This window comes from Pempheris klunzingeri, chromosome 8 (genome assembly GCF_042242105.1).
Source record: "Pempheris klunzingeri isolate RE-2024b chromosome 8, fPemKlu1.hap1, whole genome shotgun sequence".
NCBI classification, from domain to species: domain Eukaryota; kingdom Metazoa; phylum Chordata; class Actinopteri; order Acropomatiformes; family Pempheridae; genus Pempheris; species Pempheris klunzingeri.
Window position 1 is genome coordinate 15,467,250 of NC_092019.1, and position 22,235 is coordinate 15,489,484.

At 41.5% G+C, this 22,235-nt stretch overlaps 2 protein-coding genes across 2 annotated transcripts; one reads left to right on the top strand and one right to left on the bottom strand.

The window, feature by feature from the left end:
• stx17 (syntaxin 17) lies at positions 1–9,815 on the top strand. Its single transcript, XM_070835059.1, has 7 exons — positions 1–150; positions 1,028–1,236; positions 1,342–1,407; positions 3,427–3,753; positions 4,395–4,445; positions 6,340–6,426; positions 8,726–9,815. Exons 2-7 carry the CDS (start codon positions 1,114–1,116, stop codon positions 8,978–8,980), a joined length of 909 nt encoding a protein of 302 aa, XP_070691160.1. The 5' UTR covers positions 1–150; positions 1,028–1,113; the 3' UTR covers positions 8,981–9,815.
• A 68-nt stretch (positions 9,816–9,883) lies between these two features.
• On the bottom strand, positions 9,884–22,222 carry erp44 (endoplasmic reticulum protein 44). Its single transcript, XM_070835060.1, has 11 exons — positions 22,084–22,222; positions 19,304–19,376; positions 18,389–18,428; positions 16,295–16,410; positions 15,142–15,326; positions 14,924–15,039; positions 14,641–14,815; positions 14,327–14,438; positions 14,088–14,229; positions 12,162–12,264; positions 9,884–12,058 (listed from the first exon to the last, which is right to left on the bottom strand). The coding sequence occupies exons 1-11, from the start codon at positions 22,141–22,143 to the stop codon at positions 11,948–11,950; spliced, it is 1,233 nt and encodes a 410-aa protein (XP_070691161.1). The 5' UTR covers positions 22,144–22,222; the 3' UTR covers positions 9,884–11,947.
• Between the last annotated feature and the right edge of the window lie 13 nt (positions 22,223–22,235).

Sequence of the window (22,235 nt, forward strand, 5' to 3'; positions counted from 1 at the left end):
GTTGTTTACAAACAAGAAAGTGTCGGAATCAAGCCGAAAGCGTTGCAGAAAATTAGTGAATGTAGCTAATGGTTAACTTTCTCATCATCATGGAGGCTCCGGACAGTATTTAGCGAATAGAAATTATATCCTCGAATGATATTATTAGCGGTGAGTGTCGCCGTGTGTCCTTTCAGTTTACTTTACCTGGCTGATGGTAGACAGATGTTTCTAAGTCTTCTGGCTAAATCACAGTGAGTTTGCTAACATCGTCTGAGGAGTTATCAGACTGTTAGCTGTTAGCGCCACTGCTTGGCTAACAGCTAGTTAGCCGTGCTGGGCCGTTCGTTTAGCTAGCCACTTAGCTAGCCAGATGCGACCAGGTTAGAGGAGATGTGACCTTCAAATCAGCAGCTTAACTTCGTCTTAACAACATTCAACTATAATGGGGTTTACTAAAAACCCCAAGGATGGCTCGGCTGAAAAGCTTGGGTATTATCAGCTTCTAATAGCCATTTAATTAAATCTGTCTATTATTGACGTTTATGTTACAGTGATATAGGGCTGCAATGATATATTATTTATTTTAATCACTACCAATTAATCAGCCATTTGTTTTTCAGTTAACTAGACTTGCTAGTCACATGAGCATCAGAAAATAGTGAAACATGTCTGTCACAGTTCCCCAGAGCCCACTGGGGTTTATTCAAATAGCTTTTTTTGCCCAACAAGTAACTGTTCAAAACTCACAATGCCAGTTAATTTATTTTCACATTTGAGGCTCGGGAAACAGGGAATGTTTGGTATTTTTGCTTGCTAAATGACTCCTCGCTGTGACTGATGGAGTGACTGACTCGTAGCGTAGATGTTACACACTGTCAGCACCTAATTCTTCAGTTATGCATTGCAGTAAAAGGATGGTGGCAAGTAAAAATATTAGTCTTTCAGAGGTGCCAATTTTAGATGTGTGGGCTGATTTGCATGTGTCACACAGTTTATTAAATTGATTTATGTATTTATTAAAATCTCATACTGCTGGTATTTACAGAGTCTGTGGGGGCAGTGAGATAAAGCTGAGCAGGTGCAGTGTCCAAGTTGCACAGAGGTGTTGGCTGTGGGCAGTCAGCAGGACACATGGCAGAGGAAGCCAGCAAGCTGACGCTGAGGCGCCTGGAGGCTCCAATCCACAAGTTCATTAAAGTGGCTCTACCCACGGACCTGGAGAGACTGCAGAAACACCACAATAACATACTGAAGGTGACAGCTGAAATCTGGCTCGGCACATGATCGCACCCGCACATCCACACTCTTACTTCCGGTCCACAGATGGATTTACAAACAGTTTTTCCTTCATTTTCACAGTACCAGCAAAGCCAGCAATGGGACCGCCTTCATCAGGAGCATATCAATGCCAGCAGAACTGTTCAGGTATGAGATAATACTCTGTAAACTGACTGAAGATGTGAGCCACCATATCAAGCTGTTAACCACTAAGCTATATCACAAACTCCAGTTTCTTCATAACACTAAACTTCACATCTGCAACCATCAGCCTCCTTGTCCTCACAGAGACATTTGCTATATTTTTCAGATCCGAGCCTGGCAGATGATGTGAATGTGAGGATTGTTTAGATGATGACTTGACTCATTGCCTCTCGAAATTCTTGAGCAAGCATGACCCTGCAATCACATAGAATAGTATTTGTCTCAAATTGTCTGGATGCTTTGGAGCTCAGTGCTGGAGAAACTTTATGTTTTCTGATTTGAGGCGATCAAATCTCAAAACTGAAAGCCAATGGCAGTTTCTTTTTAAATCACGTGATCATAGTATCTTCTGCCAGAGATCAGTCTTGACATAGATGTTACAATCTACCCCATACATGATCCCTTGTTATTACATAACCAAAATAACTTACTAAGGTCACATATTCAGAACTGAACAATCACAGAGACAACTGAGCTAGTCCATCTGCTGAGGAAGGCAAAGATGTGAATGAACACAATACAATTAATCTATGAAGACCGACTTAGCTTCCCCCACAAATTTGTCGCCTGTTTGCGTATTCATATACGAACACACAAAAGTCATTACACACAGGACATCAATTATTTAAAACAAAACTAACTCTGTGTAGAAATTCGCTCTTAAAAATCAGGGCAAGAAAAGAGCTGTTACCAAACCTCAAACAGACTATCTCTTGTGTGTGTGTAAAGTACTTGTTCACATGGTGGGTGTGAAATGCCTCAGGGGATGTTGTTGCCTGGAAGCCACCATGTCTCTGAAGGTGAAATAACTCCAAACAGGCACACACCTATCCTCTCACCATTACCGTGCACACCCCTGGGACACACACAGAGTGCTTTCCCATGTCTTCATGGTGTTAATCCAGAGTCCGGGTTAGTCTACTCTGCTTCAGATGTGTGTGTATATGTGTGGTCATGTGTGTTTATGATAGATAGATAGATCAATAGATAGATAGATCAGTTGGTCTTCTATTTAGTTTGCCTGCCAAATCTCATTTATTTTATCCATGCATCCTTTGTCCCCCCTCACAGATAGACTGCTTTCTCTCCACCTGTTATACTGTATGATTGACATTTACTCCCACTAGCCTAGCGCCTAGCTAACCCCCAAGATAAGTCACAGGCAGACTCAGCACCTCCACCTTTACTACAGCAGCTACAGCAAACACTGTGAGACAGGGGAGCGGCGTCAGTACTGTTTTATCATGAATATCTCCTATTGAGTATGTGCTTGGTTGGTCTGTCTGTGCGTTTGAGCTTCGCACGGTCACGGTAAATTTGCAGGCTGACAGGTGCCTGACCTGACTGGCTTGTGTTAATCAGTGTGTTTTTCAGTTTTATGCACACGAGGACAAGCGTATGCATGTATCTTTATTCATGTTGTGTAATTAGCAGAATGCGGTATCGGCTGTGTGTTGACCCCCTGAGCCCAGGTCGTGCTGCGGCCTGGAGGGCTGACGGCTGGGATGTAATCCTCCTGTCACCCTCAGGGCACGCTGGGATGAAGGGGCTTGTGTTCCCTAGCCTCATATCTGAACCTTATTAAGCACACACACACACACACACACATTTCCCATCACTAGAACAGTTTAGTGGGATGCTGAATCTGTCAGTACGAGCACTTCTGTCAAACCGGGGCGACAGGCGAAAGAGAGAGAACTGGTTGCGATTGTGAACTTTGTTACCAGTGTTGATATGTTATTAGGTAACACAGCAGTAAAAATTAATATTACTGGAGTAGCTTGTTATGTTGTTTGTCTTGTCTCATCTGTGTCTTGTTTTCCTGTGACAGCTTCAGTGTCCATGCGGCCCTTAACCAGTTCAAACACTCCAGTAACTTGCATTTGTTTCATTATTTGCTTGTTTTTCAGACATGACTCTCAGTCTTACTAAGAAACCTGCTTCTTTTCTCTCTCCCTGCAGCAATTAAGAGCGAACATCAGAGAGATGGAGAAGCTGTGCTCACGGGTCCGTGCCGAAGACGCTGCCTCTCTGGAAGAGCTTGTCAAGCCAGTCAGAGACAGGGCGTCAGCCGCCGCACAAGACTTCCTGCTTTTGCACTCTAACCCCGTGCCTAAGCCAGCGCCAGCGCCACCACCTGCTGCTCAGCCATCCAGCTGTGTGTCCAACAGTTGCCATGCTGATGACGATGTGGGAGAGGAGCCGGTGTCTGGCAGGCAAATTCAGCTCCGCCTTCCAGAAATCCCTGCTGATCAGAGTGCGGCTGAGTCCTGGGACAACCTGGAAGTGGTATGCATGTCTGGACCCTGTCATTTTCTCTACGTTTGGAACAGTTTGCAGTCTGGATACAGTCCAGATATCATGCTGTATTTTTTTTACTTATTTTATATTCAAAATATTGTATATTGTAATATGTTAACTCTAGCTTTCAAAATAAACGTTGTCTTGTTTGATTATAATTTTCTTTATTATCGTTAGAGACCTTTCTTTCTGATATGTGAGTTCAAGTTGTGAGGCATGTTTTCAGTATACAGCACAGTGTTTTGGTTACAGTAAAATAACAAAATAGAAATAAAGTGAAATAGGAAATTTAAATAAGGCCACAGCTTTAACTTGGGCAGACACTGCTCAGATCTTAGTTCTCTAAATGCAGACTAAAAATATAAACTCTGATATATGGCAATGATAATGATGCATAACTGATTTTTTACTGTTTTATTTGTGCAAAGGGACTTAAGCAAAGCGCCAAACAATAGACCCTTCTCAGAGCAGACCTCTTGAATTGTCATAGTAGGAAAAGCACAGATTTAATAAAGTCAATAAAACCTTAATGATGGCTTTGCTCTATTTAAGTGTCCCAGTAAGGTGTGACAGAACTATCATTAATTTTATTATTGACACTGATGCACACAATGCTTTTTCTTTCTAAGGATCTGAAGGAGCTGAGTGGATTGGTGACGGAGTTCTCTCTGCTTGTCCATGTGAGTACAAACACTCAACACTCGTATCTACATGTGTGCACAGCTACCCCTGTGAATGAAAACACTGTGACAGAGGCAGTTTGCCTATGGCGTTTCCAGGAAGTGGTGTGTATCTGACCATGTGTGCTTGTGTCGCCTGGTAGGGCTCCTCTGAGAGGAGGTTCCACAGATCAGTTTATGACTACTGCTGGGGCCCCAGAGGCCCTTCACCAAGGCAAAGGGAGAGATTGAGTAGTAAATGAGAGTGAAAGGGAGGATTTGGGGGAGGACGGCGGGTTGTCCACAGGGGGACAGGTGGGGAACAAGGGATACATCGGAGCAGGTGGAGAACAGACGGCTCAGATTATCACTCTATCCTCAGGGATGGAGAGAGAGAGGAGCGGGGAGGCTGAGTGAAGGAGAGATTAACAGTGAAAAAGAAAGAGAGCAAAGATGTAGTTAGGGTAAAAACAGACAGAGGCATGGAGGGGGCAGAAAGAGCATAGACATGTTGTTGTGGCGTCTCAAGGGTGAAAAACGCCGTTAGGGGAGTAATATTCCAGCGCTCAGCCACAGTGGAAATACTGAGTGAGCGTGAGTGTGTGGTTGTGTTTCTGTACATGCGTCATGTTAGTGGCTGTTCCGATATTTGTGTTCTTATCTGAATGTTTTTTTTGTATGTGTGTCTTCTAGGGCACATTCATAATGTGATTGTACGACTGTTTACCAAAGCTGGAGAGTTAGACATTTTGTGTTTTACTAGTACTAGTAACAACCAGCACTAATTTTCATCTTCAGTAATAGCAGAATTTGACAGTTTCTCATATTACTAAGAGAGCCATGAAGTCATGAGATAAGATTAAATAAAACACAAATGAAAATTTGTAGAATTTAGTTGAAATGTCAGTTGTTTTGGGCCAACAACTACTGATTGGACCTTGTATGTGTTTTGTAAATTTCCACAAAAACTCTTAAGAAAGAAAGAAAGAAAGCTTATCATCCAGAGCTGCAAGGATTAGTCGATCAACAGAAAATTAATCGGTAATTATTTTGATAATCAAATAATTTCTCTTTCATTTTCATTAGTGTTATTATTTAAGGGCATTTTAAGCCTTTATTACATAGCAATAGTGGAGAGACGACAGGAAACAATGGACTGGGCTCTCAGTTTCTTACATTATTTGAAGATGTCACTTTGGGCTGTGGGAAATCATAATAGGCATTTTGCACAATTTTATTGGCCAAATCAAGACAATTTTATCTTTAGTTATCGGTCTTTTGCTTGTTAGGGAAATGAGAGAGAAGAGGATGTGATCTGTGAATCTGGGTGTTGAGGTACAAAACTGAGGTCCTCAGTCAGATCAGGTTTAAAATCTTTGGAACAACATAAAATAATTTGAAACTTTTCCATGAGCAGGTGTAAGAGAAGTTGTAAAAATGTACAGAGCTGAATCTGTAAAATAACTTGGCTTTTAGCTCAGAGCGATGAGGTGAAAGGGAGAAGTGGCACTGAGGAGGAAGAGGAGGAGAAAAGTGCTCTGGTTGTTGTTTGGTCACTGTGTCCATCCAGCCCTCACATGGAGAGAGACAGCTGCCACTCTGAATATTTCATGAGATCTACACAATGCTACACACACACACACACACACACGGGCGCTCCGTATGAACACACCCCCAGTGAAATCTCCTTTGAGTATACCTACAGCCTCCTCACACACTCACACACACCCTTCCTGTGTTAACCTGTGCCATGGAGCAGAATTTGGACTGATGAAAAAAACCATAAACACGACAGGTGGTTGCTCTGTAACACGTGTATATGTAGGTGAATGTGCTTGTGTGTGTGTGTGTGTGTGTGTGTGTGCGCGCGCACGCTAATACGTGTTTGTGTGTGTGTCTAACCCCTGTGCATCAGTCCCAGCAGGAGAAGATTGACAGCATAGAGGACAACGTCAACACAGCTGCTGCCAACGTGGAGGAGGGGACGAAGAGCCTGGGGAAGGTGTGTGTGTGTGTGTGTGTGTGTCCTGATGATCTGATGCGTGTGCGTGTGTAGTGTTTGGGAGATGGGGAGATCGATGGCACTTTGCCTCCCAGCCATTCCACAGCGTTTGTCCCTATTGATCCGCTCGAATACGGAGGAAAGCTGCAATTAAGGAAATAGAGAGAGGAGCGGGATAGAGAGGAGTGAAGGGGAGGAAGAGTGATAGAGAGGTAGGATGAGAGGGGTGACAAGAGAGAGTCTATGTGTTTGTGTGCGTAGCATTAAGGAGAGGTTTGAATGACTGTTTAATAGTTTTTCAAGAGCAGCATTCAGGCGTCCATATCAATTCAATACACTCTTACACACTGAGTGTAACTCACAAGGACGACTCAGTGCCCTTCACACTTATTACACACTTGAAATGTTGAACTTTTTGTCTGTAATACCCAGAATGAATCACCTGTTTTTGTCAATCTACAGTGTACTCACACACACACACACACATACTGGTGCGAGCAGTTTTCTGCCAAAGATTGTTTATGAAAAAAATACTTTTTGTAACTTTACTCTCAGTATTTTGTTTGGGATTAAAGGAAGGGAAAGAAATGCTCATCAGATGTCAGATGAAGTCGTCGATTTTGGTCCTTTTAGGAACGTGACGGAGGTGTGAAATCATTAGAGAGAGGATCTCAGAGATGCTGATGAGTCGTGATTCCTGTTTGCTGATGAAAACCTGTAAAAAAAACGTACATAAAAAAACACTTTCACAGCTCTTCGGCCATGGTCCTCAATGAATCTAAATGTTCCCATTTACTCCCAGTCATATCTAGCCATGCAGACACAGATTTATCCTGGTAACTGAGTTTCTTCCACCACACAAGTACAACTGACGTGAGTTACATTTCTTTTGTGGTGCTCAAACTATTGAAAAATTACATTTAACCAATTGAGGGGAAACATCGGTGGAATAACTCTGCATAATCTGCACAGTTCTAATATGGACAATGTCTTTGCCAGAAAGTCGTTCCAATGTGAAGAAAAGAGTTCTGCGGATTATCTAAAGTAACACGTAGTCTGTGGAAAGAGACTTCACTGTCTTTTAATACTTATCAATTCTTAATATTGTATTTTTGGCAGCTGTTGCTTATGGCAGAGTATAGCAGAGTGGGTTGGTTATTAATTGAAGGGTTGTCGGTTAGATCCCTGGTTAATCCTGTCCACACGTCCGATTGACTGTGAGGGAGACACTGAATCCCAATTTGCTCTCAGTGTAAAAAAAAACAACCCTTGTTTTGGATAAAACCACCTGGCAAAATTGATGTAATTTAATCTCCCTTGTTATAATTGTGATTAAGATACGCTGTCCTTGGATGGCCACAGGAATTTCAGACTCATATATATCAAAATTTAGGACAATAAAACCAAGTCTTCATTGCTAGACATCAGTAAAGGTAAGTGAGAAAATAAATTTTTAAAATATAATCTAAGTTCCCCAACCCTCTAACAATTTGAACTTTAGTCCTGACTTAAAAAAGCAGTCCGTTAAATAATTAAATATTCTTTTTACATGGTTAATTTAAATTAAATTCACCCAAATGATGACACAAACAAAGGTTGACCTCTGTGTAAGATTGCCGGTAGATGTAGTGGGCTGCACATTAGGCGAGGGGGTGTGGAGAGATAAAGCAGATGAGAGGGATGTCTGATGTTTTAACATGTTTGAAAGCTTGTAATCTGTCATCAGGTCAAACAGCATTACACACACACACACACACACACACACACACAGCCTCACAACGCTCACATTTTGTCCATCCTCTACAACCTGCGCTCAGAGTCCTTTTAACTCTGCTCAGATGAAATTAAAATTCCCTCAACTGCCACAGGGGTGGGGACACGCAATGCCAGCTTTTGAACTAGATTAATTTAGTGCTGAAGTGTTAATCAAATGTGTGTCCCTGCGCGTGTGTGTGTGTCATTAATTGTCATCAGCAAAGAGCACCTTCCACTATGATGATAACGGCCGTAATAACACACAGCCCGCATCTCTCTGATTTCTCTAAAATGAAGATAATGAAGACTTTGATGGAGCAATGGAAGTGTTGATTTACATTTACACATGCAGGCTTGTTTGTGTCATTTTTTTTCCTTCCTCCTTCCGTGGGTTGATGTATGATCATGAAAGGATAGATGAATCCAAACTCTATCGCAGACTGTCTTGAAGCCACAAAGTACTAAGCCTCCAAAGGTGTGTGTGTGTGTGTGTATGCTGGTGTTAAATTAAACTAGAACATATCTCTTCTTCCTGTCTCTTCAGGCGGTAGGCTACAAGTTGGCGGTGTTGCCGGTTGCTGGAGCGCTGCTGGGTGGTGTATTAGGAGGTCCGCTTGGCCTGCTGGCTGGGTTCAAAGCTGCAGGGGTGGCTGCCGCTCTGGGAGGGGGCGCCCTGGGGTTTGCAGGGGGCAGCCTGGTACAGAAACACCGCAAAACCCAAGTGAATCTACACATGAAACAACTTACTGCACCACCAGAAGAACCTCCAGATGAAACAGAGTCAAGCAAGGACAAATGACCCAACAGTTTTGCTTTGGCCTCGGACTTCAGGTGTCTTAACAGTGAGGCCTCAGTGTTGACTGACCAATCAGAAGCAAAACAAAAAAGACCTCCGCTGCTCCTCACGTGGCCTTGAAGAGACCTAAGATTAGACATCACTGTCAAGCTTTGCTGTCACCCAGCACTCATGTGAAACAGTTATGTAGTAACGTCCTTAATTTAAGAGTCACATACTTTGATTTTTCTTCCAGCGTGAATGGTGTCTCTGTGAGGACATTGATCTAATTTTCTACACACAACTGTTTTATTTTTTATTCTGAACACAGCTAAGTTATTCTACAGCTTTGAGCGTGTGGTTGGATCAGCCTGATATGGCTCATTACTAAAAGAAATCTTTGGCACTAAATATATTAAAACTATTTAACAGGCCTAACTATTCTGTCGGGAACACTGTGTGTTCCTAAAGCTAACACCCTTTTTTTTCTCTTTCATTGGGGTTTTTAAGTTGACCAGAGATCATGTCTCAATATTTCTTTATGCAGAGAATAATATCCTAAAGTGAAGAGCTGTACTACTGACACTACAATAAGAATGATGTATGGAGAACATGGTTAGCCTAAAGTCACTGTGGTGTTACATGTACATATAATGTAAATTAAAGTGGTATTGCTTCAGTGTTTATAGACATTTTACTGTATATAGATACAGATACATTTTTGCTAAGTGTGAAAGCTAAATTGCACAAAAAGCGCCTAAGTGCCACTGTCCAGATCACTTCAGGGACTGGAGTGTAAGAACCTGCCACGTATTGATTATACAGCTGGTTTTCTGCCAAATAAATTGTTTCTTTTCAACAGTAATGTCATTCATTGGATAAACAGAAAAACAAAGGAGGCCATAATAAACATCAGACGACACAATGTCCTGTAAAATGGTTTTTAATTTACTTTTTTCATTTTCATTTTTACTCTTCTTCCCCTCTGAGATGACTGGTTTAGAAATGGCATCACACTCCCCCCTGCTGCTCTCCTGTATGTGGGCTGATATGTCACTATGCAGGCATCTGTTGGCTTCTATGGAAGGGCAGGACACACAGTACAAACCTAGCAATGGGTCCCCCACAATCTTAATCTGGCTTCCACTTTTCGATTCATTCCTGCTCAGAGGATCTCAGGGATTTAGACTTGTACCAAAACCTCAAAGACATACAAAGAGACAAAACCAGTTTTAAGAGAGCTCGTATAAAGTGGCAGACTGTAAATTTCCACCGTTCATCACATGGGTTTTCCCCTCTTGTCTCGGCTTTTTTTTTTTTTTTTTTCCTAAAACACTGGGAAGGATGCAGTTGTTGTTTTTTTTCTCCTCCAGCACGATGACACAACAGGTAACAGCGAAAACAACAGCCATTTCATAAATTCATCATCATGTTAAAGTACACCATTTCAAATCATTTTTTCCCCTCCATTTGTTTCCCAGGATCACAACTCAGAGGTGGCAAACACTGTGCCTTTAAAAGGTATCCTGCCCACTTTGACTTTTACTGTTTTACAGCAGTGGAGGTAATCAGCATTTTAAAAACAAAGAGTTTCCGATTTCTACTGGTTGGTCTTGGGTACAAAATTACTGATTGCATAAGTATTCATGTCCTTCAAGACAATACTTAAAAAGAGGCACCTTTGGCAACAGTTACAGCCTTATGTCTACTTCAATAGGCTTGTAACAGCTTTACATATCTGGACACTAATTCTTTCCAAGTAGCTTCTGCCATTACATGCTGACACTATGAGTGAAAATCAATTCGACTGAGGTCTGGGTACTGGCTGTTAAACACACATCTATAATTGTGTGTTTTCACTTGGATTTCTCTTTCTTTTGCTGCATCAATTTAACCCTGTAGGATCATGAAGTCGTCCAGTGCCTGCAGCAGAGACGCCTCCTCACAGCATGATGCTGCCACCACCAGGCTTCATGTTGGAGGATGGAGTGTTTCTGATGTTTGGCCTGTGCTAAACATAGAATGAAGTACAAAGGCCAAAAGATTGTTCACTCTGACAGTATTCTCTGATGATTGCTGTCAAAAAAAATCCTAATTACATCCACTGTGATTTAGTGTTGTTGAACAGTAACACGTAAAGAGGTCCAAGGGGGCAATACTTTTTATAAGCACTGTAAGAGAATTCATCATCTATAACCATTTAGCACCAGGGAGAGAGGGGGCACATCTCAATAGGCTGGAGTAGCTCTGTCTCTTTATCTTCTGTCTCAAGTTATGGTTTGTAATTATGTTACTCCTACTGAGGGTTTCAAAATATTTTACTATTCCTTCAGAACTGGAGAAGATATGGAGATAAAGCTACTTCAAACAGGCATATTGTTATAACTTGTGCTATACAAATGAATTAGACTAGAGTTGGTCATATTGAGATGCAGCCATGAGGTCAGTGAGACTGAAAGAGCGTCTCCTATCAGACAGGCTGAACTGGACCACCCACAGGTAAGAACCGTACAACTGAAGTGGGGGAACTGGTCTGCTTTTTTTTTTTCCTCCTACAAAACGCCGGGTGATGAAAAAGAAAATAAAATAAAGAAAACTCTGCATTTAATTTAGACCAACAATGAGACTCCCATGTAGCACGAACATATTTACAAGCTCCAAAAAATAAAAGTAAAAACACTTCTCTTCATATCTTAACCCCTGCCCACACACATTTTCTTCTTTTTTCCCCACTTCCTTTTGATCCCAAATAAAAATTGTACGTGAAAGAGTTATGAAAATATAGGTTATTCCAACATGGTTGTGTCGTGGACTGTACTCTCTTCTCCTCCTTCTGTACTTTTTCCTCCTCCTTCTTCCTCTTCATATCTCTCTCTTCAGTAAGGGTGTTGGGTGTTGCTGTTCTGTCCCACTGGCCTGTCCCAACCCTAACCCCCTCCCTGACCCCGGGGCGTGGCATTGAGTCACAGGATCACTGGAAGGCTGTTGAGGTCACAGCTCGTCGCGGTCCCGTCTGAGGATGGTGTAGCGAGTCTCGCTGGGCGCCAGCTTCTGGAATGAGCTCTCTGGAGGGCTGCTGGCCACTTCTCCTCCCGTCTCCTCCTGAGGGTAAAAGCCAAATTCAAAACAAGCTGTTAAGTTTCACATGACGCAGCAAAACCAGCTTTCATTGACTCCGTGGTGCGTGCTGACGCCGTGGTCTGACCTGTCCAGGCGTGCTGTCCGTGGGGTCGGGACCATGGTGAAACTCTCTGTGTAACTTTCCGGAGTGAAGGTCCAACACAAACTGTCTCAGCTTGCCAGGGACACTGAAAAAAGTCAATTTCAACAAACTCTCTTAACTACACACACTTTTTATAAATTGATCATTTCAGACCAGCTTTTCATGAGGAGCTGCGTCTTGGTGAAATTTAATCATTAGTATAATCCACCCCTGAAATTGCTTGACAGGGCTACCTGTTCTGCTCCATTTGAAGACTAGTCTCATGTTAACAAAGAGTAACAAGAAAAGTTTCACACCACAAAGCCTCATGTCCTGCTGCTGGAAATCAGCAGACAAAAAGATAATGAGTTTACATGTCAGAAGACGTATTAGGAGACCTGAAAAAGTTAGAAAATATCAAGAGCTGTCAACATCTTCATCAGATCAGCAGCGTACTGGGACATGGAGTTAGACAGCAAAACGTCTTTCTAAAGCAAAGTAGCTCTTAAATGTAGACGTGACAGTCAGGGACATGGACAGGAGCATGTCGTACAGTAGGTGCTATTACAGTGTCTGGAGTTTTAATGGACGATGTTAGAGCCTTAGGCAGCTGTTGGACTGAGAATTTTCCTCAGCAACTGTTTAAATGTGTACGTCGTAATGCCAAAATATGCCAGAAAAAAAAGTTTCCAAAACTTGTAAGTCACAATGAGGATATGGTGTGAGCAAAATGCAAAATATTCATTTTGCATAAAGTTTACTGAAGTTATTTAAAGGCAACCTGTGCTCTTAAATCACGTGTGCGTGCCATTTTGGAGTCTGGTCTTATATGACGCCTATTATATATATATATATATATATAACTGTGTGTTTGATAAAGACATTCCTACATATAAAGTTCAGCAATGAAGACAGACCTGCTTGAGCTACAGAACAGTTCAGAGCTGATATGAGACAAAACAGCAGCAGAGGACATTGGTCCCTGCGGACGTGTCATGAAGCCACATTAATCCATATCAGCGCCGTCCTGTGAAGTGTGCTCTTTAACGGCAGGTCACGAGCCGTTGTCATATCACACAAGCAGGGCCGGTCCCCTTGTCACAGCTAACCCCGTGTCAGAGCAGCAGCATGCAGACGCACACACATGCTAACACACTTACACGTATATATAACATACACTGTGTTAATGTAATTACAAGCTGTGCGCCACATGTAGTGGTGATGTGATGTAATTAAATTGTGGAGGGCTGGTCAGTCCTCGGGGCTTCTGTCTATCTGATCAGACTCTGATTGGGGACTCGGGGGGCAGGGTGGTGGGGGGCAGAATAAATAAGATTAAATTAGATTAGACTGGATTAGTTTAGCACTTATTGCACGTGCCAAATCATGTCACATTAGCTCCGGTGTCCTGGCCCATTCATAAAGGACAGATTTTAGGAGGTGTGACATTTCTCTGGTGTTGAGTACACAGTGGATTATGGTGTGTGTGTGTGGATGTGTGAGTGTGATGAAATTAACTTTATTTAAGGAGATCTTGTTATGAATAATTTCGACATACGGTATCAGTATGAGGCTCAAAAATGTCCCAAAGAGTGCTGAATATATCAGGCTGATTTGACATGTGGATGATTCATTTGTTAATTACAGCTGCATTTGTGGTGAGTTTTCATTTATATTTGCCCATTTCTTTTAGCATGAAACAATTACCAACCCAAAACTTTTTTTTCCTATTATATTAAAAGGGGGATGCACACACGATGATAACCGCAAAAAAAATTAAACATATTTCATGACCATGCAGTTAATCGTTTTTCGGACATGGATAATACTGCACAGCTAATTTTAAGGACGTAATTGCTGCACATATGCAAAATGGATCCTAAAGCCAAGCTGAAACATCTTAAAGAGAAAGTGAAAGGGTGTACTTACGCAAGATCTTTGAAGTCGGGAAAGACATACATGTGTCTGAATGAGTCTATAGCGATGACAGGACAGTCAGCGGGAGTTTTCTGGATATGGAGCAGAGGATGGCGGAACTTCTCGCAGTCCGCGTGCAGGAAGTTTATAGACCCTGAGGAGGAGACACCAATGTCTTGAACACCACCTCTATACACGGGGCTGTTTGGCATCCCTGACAGGTCCATAATGCCACAGACACAAACACTCACCTTTTTCACTGATGAGCTGGCGAGCCACTTCATGTTGAAACTTCTCTAAGCTCTCTGTGTCTTCTTTAATATGGAACAAGATGAGAAAGGGGATTCCTTCTTCAGTCAGCTCCTGGAAAACACAAAACACACACACAAAAGACAGATGGAGTCAGGGCCTTTCCGTGGCTCAGCAGACAATGAATATCCTCCAGGCTGTTTTAAGTGTGAATGCCTATATGTATCTACATATCCAGATTTATACCATCAGATCAAAAAAGCAATAGATTATTTACAGGCTGACAATGCTCTAAATAAGAAGGCAGGTAACAAACCTCTCCATTTTCAAAAGTGATCTCCCTGACCAGAGGCACACACTTGTCCTGGGCCCAAGCGTAGGTCAGATCAAAGTTGGTGAGTGAGCCGAGGTAGACCATGTCAGGGGCGCTCTCCCCCACAGGCTTGTAGATTACATTATCTCCACTGAAGCGCTCCGACATGGACGCATCGCTATGAGAGCAAAGCAGTTGAGGAACGTTAGCAATGAACAGAAATTAAATAATGACATTAAAACTCAGCCTAAAATATGTTATATGTGAAGGTGGTGTTGTGTCTCACCCAAAGGCAGCCAAGAATGTGCAGTCATCTCGAAGGATGTTGGAAACTTTCTCATATGTGTGGTAGTTATCGGAGTCCTTTTTTTCAAAGTAACCTATGATGTTTCTCTTGCTTCTCTGTAGAAAAGAAATTACACCATTTTATGTCTCAGAGACTCTGTGGAAATATTCAGCGTTTCATAGACACCGTCTGTGTGTTTGTGTGTGTTTAACACTCACATCAACAGTATTAACCTCCTCCATTGAGTGTATTTCTTTCACTGGGTCGACTTGCTGCTGCCGGATGAAGTCAGCGATGGCCGCCACCGACCTCTGACCCCTGTACTCCCTCTTCATCATCATCCCATTACGGAACAGCTTCAGAGTCGGATACTTTGTGATGCGGTACCGCTGGGCAATGTCCGCTACACCGAGGCAGAGGAGAAGTTAAGTAAAGAAGGACGAATCAATTGATGAAGAGGAAGGAGTAGAGTAAAAACACATGGGGATGGGTGGATGAGGAGCGGAGCAGTGACAGAGGCAGCGGTTAAACCTCAGTCTGAAAACACTGCCTTCAGTCAGCTCTGATCTCCCACATGAAAGCTGCCCCCCGCCAAGAGTAAATATTCTCTCTGCACACAGTGAATCCAGTGTGTGTGTGTGTGTGTGTGTGTGTGTGTGTGTGTGTGTGTGTGTGTGTGTGTGTGTGTGTGCGTGTGTGTGCGTGTGTGTGCGTGTGTGTGCGTGTGTGTGCGTGTGTGTGTGTGCATGTGGCAGGTGTCAATCTCCCTGCGGGGTGTCTCTAAGCCTCCTGTCTTCACAGGAAGCAGCAGTTTTGTCATTAGTCTTCAAACAGTTTGCAGGTCATCAATAATTCTCTTTAATTTGCTTTATCTCAAAAGGCTGAGGCTGGTGGTTTATGTGTCTGTGCTTTGGTGTGTTGGGCATCTATGTGTACATATGTGCATCAAATATAGTAAGAGTGTGTGTGTGCCTTTTTTTTCCCCTGTATATATAGAATGAAGATGTTATAGCACTTTAGGGCATTAGATCACCATTAAAAACAACCACCCCATGTACCAATACCAATCATCATAATTTAGACAGCATCATTTAATGTAAAAAAAATACAACTATTTTCCCCTTTCAGCTTCAAAATTAGGGATTGAATTTGTTTGTTTCTCTTGTTTCACACTGCTAAGAAATAAATACTTTGGCTGCTGATCAAATGAATTAGCGGTATATACAGGTTAGATAGTTAAACATGCAAAAAAAGGATAAATAAATTAGATAACGTTTAGTTGTTAGTTGCATCTGGATGTTGTTGTTCAGTACTTTTCTTGAAAATGTTTAAGAACCGTAAAAACTAATAAAAAAGGTATGAAAAACTCACAATGTTGGTCACAGTCGACACGGGCAAACACCACCTGCTTGGTATTGGGGAACTCCTCCCTCACTATGTTAGACGCCTCCTCAAAAATTGGATGAAGCATCTGACTGAACCTGCACCTGTGTGGATGGGTGGGGGGTCAATAAGATTTCCACAATTTTCAAGTAAATTACATTGAGTTTTTAAAATCCACTACACTAAATTTTACAGTATTTGACTATGTTATCGAGTGATTTTGCTTAGAACAGTTTGATTATCCATACATTAATTAGACCAGCTCCGATATACACTCCCCTCCAAAAGTATTGGAACAGTGAGGCCAGTTCCTTTATTTTTGCTGTAGACTGAAAACATTTGGGTTTGACATCAAAAGATGAATATGAGACAAGAGATCAACATTTCAGCGTTTATTTCCAGGTATTTACATCTGGATGTGATACACAACTTAGAAGATAGCATTATTTGTAACGGAACACCAAATTTTTAGGCGAGCAAAAGTATTGGAACAGATAGACTTAAAATAGATTAACGTGAAAAGACTTAATATTTAGTTGCAAATCCTTTGCTTACAATAACTGCATCAAGCCTGTGACCCATTGATATCACCAAACTTTCAAAAACATTCTTCTTTTGTGATGCTTTTCCAGGCTTTCACCGCAGCCTCTTTCAGTTGTGGTTTGTTTTGGGGGGTTTCTCCCTTCAGTCTGCTCTTTAGCAGGTAAAATGCTCTACAGGGTTGAAGTCTGGAGATTGACTTGGCCAGTCTAAAACCTCCCACTTCTTGCCCCTGATGAACTCCTGTGTTGTTTTGGCAGTGTGTTTTGAATCATTACCTTGCTGCACCATGAAGGATCTCCCAATCGGTTTGGTTGCATCTTTCTTTAAATTGGCAGACAAAATGTTTCTGTAGACTTCTGAGTTCATTTTGCTGCTGCCATCATGTGTTACGTCATCAATGAAGATGAATGAGCCCATCCCAGAAGAAGCCATGCCATGACATGACCTCCACTGTGTTTCACAGATGAGCTTGTATGTTTGGGATCATGAGCAGATCCTCTCTTTCTCCAAACTTTAGCCTTTCCATCACTTTGTTAAAGGTTCATCTTTGTATCATCTGTCCATAAAACTTTGTCCCAGAATTTTTAGGCTTGTCTCTGGACTTTTTGGCAAATTCCAGCCTGGCCTTCCTATTCTTCTTGCTAATGACTGGTTTGCATCTTCTGGTGTGGCCTCTGTACTTTTGTTCATGAAGTCTTCTGCGAACAGTAGACTGTGACACCTTCTCTCCTGCTCTCTGGAGGTTGATGCTGATGTCACCAACAGTTATTTTAGGGTCTTTCTTTACAGCTCTCACAATGTTTCTGTCATCAACTGCTGCTGTTTTCCTTGGTCTACCCGTTCGATGTCTGTTACTTAGTACACCAGTGGTTTCTTTCTTCTTCAGGAGATTCCAAATGGTTGTACTGGCTATGGCCAATGTTTGTGCAATGACTCTGATTGATTTTCCATCTTCTCTCAGCTTCACAATTGCTTGTTTTTCACCCATGGACAGCTCTCTGGTTTTCTTGTTGGTTACGCCTCTAACTATAAATGCAGTCTGCACAGGCAAAACCCAAATCTGAAACTGAACGTAGACATTCAGCGCTATTTATTGTTTGAATAATCAATGTAATAGGACACACCAGGGCAACAAAAAAATTCCAATACTTTTGCTCACATGAAAAATGGGTGGGTTCAAACAAAAGGTGCTATCTTCTAAGTTGTGTATCAGGTCCAGATGTAAATACCTGGAAATAAAAGCTGAAATGTTGATCTCTTGTCTCATATTCATCTTTTGATGTCAAACCCAAATGTTTTCAGTCTACAGCAAAAATAAAGGAATTGGCCTCACTGTTCCAATACTTTTGGAGGGGAGTGTATATGAGACCAAAACAGACATACTATGTAAAAATCCTACTGCGAATGTCAGCAATCCAACTACACTTATTGTACCATGTGGCATTTATAGAAAACAAATGCATTACGAGCAAAACTCAATTTAAACACCCTATGTGTAATATAAAGAGGTCCACTGTGTGAGAGAAACACCACACTTACCAGTCTGCATAAAAATTCACTAATGCCACCCCAGCGTTATCTGCAAAGAAACACATACACACAAGAAATAAATATAAGCTCTACAAATGACTTAATACATACATGAATGTATGTTTTGCTAGAAAAATTATTTAATTAAGCTAATCAACCTTAAACCCCTCAGTTTTCTCAGAGCATTTCAGTAGCAGTCAAGGCCAGAAACATTTCTATATCGTATAATTTATTGGTGACATGTCATAAATGGTCAAGGACCATCAAGTAAGCCAGACCTGTAGCTATGTGGCAAACAATTTTAATGAAACAGACTGGAACACTACAAGTAAAAGGAATAACTTCAGGTTATCCAAATACTTTAGCAATCACATCTGGTGGACACTGGATGACTTTGTGGGGTGTGGCTAATATATTGGAAGGAATCCAGGAAAAATAAACTTTGCCTCACTGTCTCACAGTTCAAGAGTCATAAGAAAATAGAAAAGGCTTAATGGTGCCATATGCACCAACAACTCATTTATAAACAGGCCGAATTCTTCCTTTACTTCCAAATATCATTGAAAACTATTCAATGAATTTTGTGATATCCTGCTAACTAACAGAGAGACATACAAACAAACTGACAAAGTGGACGGAAAACATATCATCCACTCCTTGGCTGAAGTAAGAAAGAAAGTAAGAAAGTTCAAAAAATTAATACGCATCTCTTGAGGACTGCTGATGAAAAATTTGTGGACAATGAAGAGAGAAATTTGTACTGAAGGAATAGTTTGACATTTTGCTTCCTTGCCAAGAATGAAAGAAAATACAAGGAAGTAAGCTGTTTAAATGAGTGTAATATTGATCTTCTCATTCAACTCTCAGCAAATAAGCACATTTTCCAAAGTGTCGATGTTCCTAGAGTTATGTGCGATGCCTTACTTAGGACGTCATCAATGTTGCCTGAGTCCAAACTGGTGATTTCTGCTTGTCCAGGAGTAGAGAGGCCCATCACCTACAAACACACAGGGAGGAGACAGATCAGCAGTTAAATCATAAAAACACAGACATGCTGGAAGAGACAACCATGTGGGGGAGGGGAGAAGAGATTCTGAAGATAGCTGACTCAAGACAAGTTTGTCAGCACCCTGTTAACCAGAATACCTACAGCTGAACTGGACACCAGCTCTCACACTGTAAAGTATAGATCATAGTAATAACCATGCCTTTTTTCTTTTCCTTCTCTAGCTGAAGGCACTAATTACGTTTTCAATTCAGAGTGGGTGAGCAGAAGAGCCAAGATGTCCTCTTAAACATACTCTCTCCAACCCCACCTGTGGGATGCCCAGTGTGTCCCAGGAAACCTGAGAGGTGTAATCTCACCAGTGTTTCCTGGCTCTGCCCCAGGCTCTTCTCCCTGTCAGTTGTTCCTTGCACTGGCCAAAATATACAGTAAAGAGTGTCACTTTTAACCTGTCCGTGCATGCAGAGCAACAGGCAAATTCTGCTCTCTTGATTTCAGGCATATCCTGATATTTCCTTGTATCCAGGTTTCTTGTGCATGTAATTGTACAGTTTCATATAGGATCACATGCACATGAACACAATGGTGTGCGTTACAAAATAGTACAATAGCAAAAAGGTTAATGCTTGAGTCCCTTTATATTGATCAACTAGCGATGGTTATATTGATAAACTAATGAAAACATTTATAGTAATGGTCTGGATGTCCCAGAATTCAAATACCATTGAATAGACTGAGGTTTGATCTTAATCACTGCATAATCCTAAAACCACAAACATCCACATAAATGTAAGCGAGCATATCACTGTTGCTCACAAAGTACAAAACAAATAATAGAAATAAGACTTACACAGAAATAAGAAATAGCCAAATATCAAACATATCACTGACATAACCTTAGCTGTTTCCTGGAGAACAGTGTTTTGTGTTAGGAAAATAAAATGTTGCAGCCACCCATTTTCCTTGTATGTCTCTTCCCCATTGGATTAATCAGATAAGAACAAGGTTGTAACCACGATCAGGACTAAAATGGCATTCACTGGATGGTGAAATGGGGAAAAGAGCATTTAGTCTTATTTTGTTAAGGCTGCAAGTGCAATCCCATACTCTTCTGCATCATAATGACGCCTAGTACCACTATTAATTTAATATACAGTCACTGCAGTCAACACTTCTATAACATTACAAAATTTCAAAAAATCTGCCTGCATTATCTATTCATCAGCTGTGATCTGGGCTGACTTCAAAACAGAACATATGACATTCATCCTCCTCGACATGAGTTCTAAAGAAGAGGCATGTTATCAAACAGGAAAACAGTTAAAGCTCTCAATGCTTAACACTTTACTGGGTAACCACATTTTTTCATTGAACTTTTGCTCACACACAATCCAACTGGCAGAGTTTAGTGTTGCTCAAATGTTCCCTGATATAAAATTAGACTGGCAACTAACTATTGTTTCTAAATTAAACTTTTGATTAGCTTTTTGATCAACTTATTTATATTCTAGTATATGACCAATAGTTGCCATCTCTTAGCCCAGGGTGATGTCTTGAAATGACTTCCTTTTCTCCAAAAATAATAGTCCAAAGCGAAAAGATATTCAATGTACAATGATATATGACAGAAAATGCAGTGAACCCTCATATTTGAGAGCCTGGACCAGTGAATGTTTAGAAATGATGCATGAAAACTGACTTAAATAATTATCAAAACAGTTGTAGCAATAATAGTAATAATTCTCAGTCTACTGGTTTATCATTTAACAGACTAATTTCAGCTCTATAGAAAATATTTCCTGATTCTCATCGTCTAAACGGTGAAAAAAAGGCAACGACAAAGGCAAACACTGAGCCTTTTTGCCATGTACATGAAACAGCTGCAGACTGATATGAAATGCCACAGGTGCTTTAGTTAGACCAATGAAGACACTACTCTGCAGCTCGGTAAGAAGTTTTAAGTTTTCATTTCAGGCCCTAACTCTCACAACACCAGAACAGTTGCGCTGTGTCTAGTTCCGGGTTGTCGGCCAATAAGAATGAGCCACAACAGAGGAATTCACCAACCGGCGAGCATCATTCAGAGACATGAAGAGTCCGGCAATAAATTCGTGCATCCGTACCGCAACAAACATCAAGCCTAACCAAAGGCATCAGACCAACCCATTCAATTTACAAGACGCTTTAAATAACCATGCTAGCTATTAGCAAATGCCTCATTGCTGTCAATAAGTGGTATCACCTAATGCTAGCTGGATGCTCCACTCCTCCTCAACAAAGTTAGCAGGAGCCTAACTTCGCTCATTAATAAAGTTTGATTTAAACACTCTGGTGTGCGACTAATATCTCGATTATATAAGATGGATTATGGCTAGTTATGACACCAACTTGCAGCTAATGTTACACAAGACTGCCGGCTAAGTTGGCATTGCAGCTAGATAACTTGATTAGCTATGGGAGTCGTTCAGTCAACAGGCCTCCTCAGTGAGCATGCTAAATGACAACTGCACTGGCAGCAGTGAGTGAGCCGGCTCGCTGGTCACCTTGGCTTTAACTTTAAAAGCCACGTCTCATGCCAGTAGTTAGCTAACAGGCTAACTACCCAGCGGCAGGCTAACTAACGTAACTCAGCTAACGTTAGCTTAGCTATTGTGGCTTAAAGCAGCGGACTGATATGGGCTGAGGCACACAAGCTTACCAGCAGTATAACCGTGACGGAGAGGACGCTGAGAGAGGGAGATATTGCTAACAGTTTCATTGTACAGTATAGTTATTGGAGGTGGCGGTGGTGCTCAGTCTTCCCAGTCTGTCTCGACGCCGCTCTTCTTACTGCAGCAGGAAACCGACGGC